General features: G+C 42.4%; 2 protein-coding genes across 2 annotated transcripts in view; both read right to left on the reverse strand.

Annotated features, from left to right (window-relative positions):
- Positions 1–874: 874 nt before the first annotated feature.
- LOC108244729 (calcium homeostasis modulator protein 5-like) lies at positions 875–2,064 on the reverse strand. The gene is made up of 2 exons (XM_025009341.2): positions 1,284–2,064; positions 875–934 (listed from the first exon to the last, which is right to left on the reverse strand). Exons 1-2 carry the CDS (start codon positions 1,824–1,826, stop codon positions 902–904), a joined length of 576 nt encoding a protein of 191 aa, XP_024865109.1. The 5' UTR covers positions 1,827–2,064; the 3' UTR covers positions 875–901.
- Positions 2,065–4,215: 2,151 nt separating this feature from the next.
- calhm6 (calcium homeostasis modulator family member 6) overlaps positions 4,216–6,300 on the reverse strand; it is a 6,522-nt gene continuing 4,437 nt past the window's right edge. The window contains exon 2 of the mRNA XM_017431168.3: positions 4,216–5,932. Within this exon, the coding sequence (XP_017286657.1) occupies positions 5,504–5,932 (429 nt within the window). The 3' untranslated portion in view covers positions 4,216–5,503. The remainder of the gene's footprint in view (positions 5,933–6,300) is intronic.

The following is a 6,300-nucleotide window of genomic DNA, read 5'->3' on the forward strand; positions in this document are numbered from 1 at the left end:
TGGGGAAACCACCTTATCGTGTCGAGACAGCTCTTTAATCAGAAATTCATCACTTATGAACGGAGGCACATTAGACAAGGTTACCTTAGTGGAAGGTAAGGTGAGCGGCGACACCTGTAAAAACAAGCCATTTACCGAGACGCCTACCTCCACCAACTGTCGAGCCTGCTCCGCCTTCTCCACAAACAAAACGACAGCTCCGTTCATGCGAGCTGCCGACCTGATGGACCCATGTCCGATTATCTCTCCGACCGCCAAACAAACTTCCTCCACGCTACACGGAGAACCAGCGCCCACTTTGATGCCGTTCTTCCGTGTCAGCGTGGAGAAAGAACCACCACCAACCACGACCATGGCGTCGTCAGACGCCGGGCCAGCCAGGCACGCCTGACGGCCACACCCAAACCTGAACAAAAAACCCCTAAAAACGTGACACAACTAACACAAAATTACAACTAAACAATTAACATAAACACCCAGTGAAAAAACAGTAAGAAAAAACCCAAAGATATAGAAATTCAACCACTCGCTCTTTCACTCTTCTTCCACTCTCCACTCACCCTCCTCTCATCAGAATAATAATAATAATAATAATAATAATAATAACAACAACAATAATAGGGGTGGCACATCGGCTAGAGCTGTCGTCTCCCAGCAAGAAGGTTACAGGATTGCACCCTGACCTGGGGCCTTTCTGGGTGGAGTTTGTTCTTCCTGTGCTCACCTGGGTTTACTCCAGGTACTCTGGTTTCCTCCCACAGACCAAAAACATGTATGCTAGGTTAACTGGTGACTCTAAAATTGTCCCTAGGTGTGAGTGAGAGTGAATGGTTGTTTGTCTCGTTTGTCTCTATGTGTCCCTGTGATGGACTGGAGACCTGTCCAAGGTGTCCCCCGCCTCTCACACAGGGACTGCTGGAGAGACACCAGCTCCCTGTGACCAGGAAAAGAGAAGCGGGTAAAGAAAATGGATGGATAATTACAACAACAACAACAACAATAATAATAATAATAATATTATTCATTTTGCGGTTTACCCAGTAACAGTCCACCCAGAGCCCTATTTACACTTTCGTCTGAACATTTTTAAGACTCAGGGAAAAAAACAAAACAATTCTCCTCAAAATGTTTTTTTTCTGAGTGACTCTAGTAGTTATTGTATACGATATAACATCAGCATGCAAACCTAGCTTTGCCCGTTCAGAACCACAAAAGATAAAACTTCTGCAGGTTCTGGTTAGTTCCCTGCAGTTCTTGGTAGGGACCCGTTTGGGGTTTCTTACTTGAGACTGAGCTCTGAACATCAGCAGCAGATCCATTCGCTCACCACTGGACAGTTTGGACCGGTCACAGGGCACTCGAGCTAATTCTTCCCGACACTTCAGTGTCTTGTTTTTACAGAACAGATCCACCACCAGGTTACTGTCCAGGCCGCTGATGGCACACTCATAAAAGGTCCCGTTGAGCAGGGCCACAGACAGCCACATGACAGGACCCACACAGGCCCCTGTGATGATGCTTATTAGGACCCTAAAACAGCCGCAGCAGTTCCCTCGGGGACAGAGCTTCATGGGGTTCAGGCAGCACCCGGTGTAGATCCTCCACAGCCTGGTGCTGAAAAACAGGCTGAAAACAAAAAGCACTGCAGCAGGGCCCAGCAGAAACGTCAGCCCATAGGCAAAGTTCTGGTCATGGTTGCACGGGCACTGAAAGGAGACCATGGAGAAGACTCGCTCCCCTCCAATGGTCAGGAGTGCCATAAAACTGTAGCCAATAGTGGCTTTCTGGTTCATGAAGAAACGTAGAACAGTCTGGAAATTATCCATGGTGTCAGTCTCTGAAGCGTTCCACAAAGTTCCACCCTGCAGCTTTTCCTGTTTGTCTTAATCAAAAGAAGAACTCCTCTGTTAAAGCCAACTGTGCCCCTCCCTTTGACTGTCAGTTTTCTATCAGGCTCCTCCTTCAGTCAGAGCCACACTCTCCTTTATTCTCTTTTCTCAATCCCAGAATTCCCTGTTTTCACTGAAGGAGTAAAGACAACTCTGTCCAACTGTGGTACTGCTGAGGATCTGATTTTCTGTGATTATTCGTCAGAATCATTTAAGCATGACGTCACGTGGACAACACCCGGAAAGTAGTTAAAGCAAAGCAAAAACGAAACAAGCGAGCAAAAGAACAAAGTGAAGCTCTGACAGAACATGACAGAACACGTAGAAGTGAGTTAGCTGGTGGGGGAAGTGTTCACATCCTCTCTGTGGTTTTCTGATCCAGTCCCACAGGAATGACCACTCTGACTGCAGTCCAGTACACAGCTCACATCCTCTTTCTACGTGAAACCAGACCCCAGCATGTAACTCCTCTGCTCTTCTGTGTTTGGCCAAACATCACAGGCTTTACATGTTTCACACAGATCAGACTCTGATCACATGCATGTGCATTCTTGTAATTGTATAAAAAATAAGCCTTGCTGCAGTCTTCAGGAAGTGGTTAGCCTTGACACACTAATGGAAAGTTGCACACTTCCTGTTGAAAAAATATAGCCATGTCAATCAATCCACAGGGCTAGCATGAAAATTTAATCACTACTCAACTCCTCTGAGTAACATTCTGAAAGGAGTGTTTACAAGAAACAGACAGCTCGGCTGTCTGTGACTTTATCCAGTTAGAAAGCCAACACATTCCAACAAACTGAGGAAATGTAATACATCAGCATGTTAGCAGGGTTTCTTTGTTCCAGCCAGAAGCCTTCAGACTTCCAGCCCAAACAAAACCTCTGGAATCTGAGATTTTAAATGCTAAAAATGTTGTGATGGGTGGAGATGACAGAGATGAACCCAGTGCTCAGACTCATTTTAAAGAAAGAAAACTAATTTATTAAACTAAGGAAACAAACGAAAACAAAAAGCTGACGTGGCAGCAAACAGACAAGAACTAAAATAAAATACATAAATGGAACAGAACTCAGAAGAACAGGAACACGGAGCGAAGCAACAAACAAACAAACAAACATCAGACTAACAACAAACAATCAATGGACCAGCGGGGGATGGAGAGAAATGACCGGGTTTTAAAGTACAGAGGATGATTATGGTAAGTGGACTCAGGTGTATGGGAACAATCCCAGGCAGGTGGAGATGGGCGTGGCAGGAGAACTGAAAGAGGGTGACTGGGAAGGAGTGAAATGAAAACACAAACACGAGGAGGACGGAACCCAAATGAACCAAGAAGAAAACAAAAACCAGATAACTAAAAATAGGAAACAAAACACAAACCAGAGAACTTAAATAAAAATAAAATAAAAACAAAACCCAGAAAAAGCCAAATCACCACAAAAAATGTGGGCGAGCCCTGAGGACTCAGGGCCGGATCCGATGCTGATTTATAGAGCAGCAGTCTGACCCCACCCCATGCTCATTCTCTGCCTTTGTGTTTGAAAGGGTCTCTGGGTAAGAATCCCAACCCCTGAGGGCTCAAACTTTGTTCATCAATTAATGACTGCAGGAGTATTGCCAGACCTATAATCAGTTTTTCACAGCCTGTTCTCTAACAGGCTGTGAAAAACTGATTGTATTATTATTATACTGTATATTTTACAGCTTTTATGATTGCTTACACTCCACATTTATCAAAACTTACACTCAGCCCAGATTTGTAAAACTAAAAATATGCTAAATATTTTCTGCCAAACTCCGAACACATTTATCTACTTAAAATCACCATCTCACTGAACAGTGGACACAAACTGCAAATGGAATTTTCGAGAGTTTCCCCAAATGTCTCAGTTTTCTTTCTTTCTTTCTTTCTGCTGCTCTCTGCTGCTGTCTTCTGCAGGGGTTGCCACAGTGTTGGTTTTGCACTGGATGTCCTTCCTGATGAAACCTGGACTCAAACCTGCAGCCTCACCAAGCTACTGCAGCCCCAATTTAGTATTATTATACTACAAAATAATCATGATTACACAACACGGGTTGTTATTTAGGCAGGAAATAGCCTTCATGTTTGTGTCATGTGATGCATTTTAAAAAGTTTGTTTTAATACTGTAATACTGTGGTATTTTTGTTCAAGGTTATCATACTCAGAATCTCATACCAAGATTCCTGAGCATAAATATGAGTGTAAAAATTCAGAAATTTCAGTGGTCTCCATAGTAGTCTGGTTTGTTTTTTACACCAGTATGCTTCAGATTATATTTTACTTTTACTTTTCACTTTACTTAGTGTAGGATGTGTAGGAGTGGTCACCTCATAGTTCCTTGTTCTTCCTATAGACCTTATGGAACATTTTCTTCTCAGACTGCAGGTTTACTTGTGGTTCTAACGGTTCTTCAGAGTAGAACAGGATGCTGAGCTTTCAGTTATCAGTTGTTTTTGTGAAACTAACTTTTAGTTTTTGTCCTGAAAAGCCGACACCATTTCTACCTATAATATTAGACCTAAACTTTTTATTTGGATCAGATAAATAAACCCTGACCTTGTTGTGCTCCTACGGACCCCACCTGCTGGATGACTTCCCATGGTGCAGTGGCTAATCCACGTCTGTCTCTGTTTAAAGATGCCTCCACTGTCGTTTGTGTTTAATCTGTCTGCACTTTTCTGAATGTATCTGTGGCTCCAGAACTCACAAGAAACACTAACACATAATGAACACAAACACTGCTTCTTCTGTGTCTGTTGTAGTTTTTCCTCCTCCTGTTCCCTTTCTCCTCCCCTGGATCTGTTCATGACTTTATAAGTATAATAAAAGTTACAACAGTACTGCAATAAATAAAAATGACTCTTTTCTTTCCTTAAATTGTACAAATAGACCTGGATATTTGTTTGAATTGACTGTAAAAAATTCTGCTCATTGTTCCTAATTTCTGTTTATAACATAATAAAATAATGTATATTATAAACATAATGATTTAGAAATTGCTATATGCTGTCACCATTGTATGTACCCGTACAAAGCTAAAATTTATTTTCTGCATTTGTCACATCCCACATGTCAGATACACACAAGTGGAGCGGTGGGAGTTAGAGATTAGGTTTCTCGCTCAACGACAGCAGAACATATGAGCATGGCAGGGAATCAAACCCGTGACTTTATGGTCTCACGATAACCGCCCTACTACTGTGCCACAGCCAACCCTGAATTGGATGTAATGCTTATTAGAGTTCAGAATATTTATTAGTTGAGTTTCACCCCACCTTATTGACTGATAATGTTTTAATGGCTCATTAAAACTTAATAAAGAGCCACTGAATCACCTCATCTGAACATTCCATAATGAACATAATGAGCCCCCACCAGGAGACACACAGTTTTAATCTCAGGAAGTTTATTGAAATTTGAAGCCATTATTGGGATTTAGAAAGCTAAGTTTTGTCAGAGAGAGGATTCAAATCATGTAAAAAAAAATCAAACAAATAAACAAAAATCCAACAACAACAACAAGACAAACAAAGAAAAAAAACAAGTTTAAAGCTACCTGAATATGCAGTTTGAAGCTGAAGATCCTTCTCACATTGACACCATTCCACCATCCACAAAGTGAAGTACAGCAGGGTTGTCAGTCGACTCGTTTGACCTGACAGAAAGCATCCTCATTTCAGTGCCACTCTCAGAGCCGGTCTCCACGTACTGGTGTAAGGTGCTGTAAAAGTGGTCTTTGGTGCTGAACTTATAGAGAGAAGAGATCTTCTCCCAGTCCTTGTTGGATGGGGTAATGATCTTCTCAGGTGCTGCCTGATTAAAAAAGCTATTCAGGTTCCTCTCAGCAAGGCTTTTGGCGTGTTTGTTGGTGTACAAATCCATCAGATCGCTCTCCTCCTGAGCATACACTCTCCAGAACCTCAGCTGCAGGTAGCTGATGGGGGAAGTGCAGCGGGCAATGCAGATGAACAGGAGGCTGGACAACATGATGGAGGTGATGACCAACCAACCCAGGATCTGCAGTCAGAATCAACACACATCAACAATAATGTCAGCACTTGTCTTTAAAATTAATTAGTCTCACATAAAGTGGGAACATCATATAGCTATAACATGCTGACATAGCAAAAGACAAATGTTTGGTTTAAAAATCATGATGTCCCATGTTCTGAATAATTGAGAATCTACACTAACAAATATATATATATATATATATATAAAAATTCCCTTCTCACCCTCCGCGGGTGGTCTTTGTTTCATCCTCTGAGCTCGGGTCCTCTACCAGAGGCCTGGGGGCTTGAGGGTTCTGCGCAGTATCTTGGCTGTGCCTAGAACTGCACATTTCTGGACTGAGATGTCTGATGTTGTTCCTGGGATCTGTTGTA

Source organism: Kryptolebias marmoratus, linkage group LG16 (genome assembly GCF_001649575.2).
Source record: "Kryptolebias marmoratus isolate JLee-2015 linkage group LG16, ASM164957v2, whole genome shotgun sequence".
Taxonomy (NCBI): domain Eukaryota; kingdom Metazoa; phylum Chordata; class Actinopteri; order Cyprinodontiformes; family Rivulidae; genus Kryptolebias; species Kryptolebias marmoratus.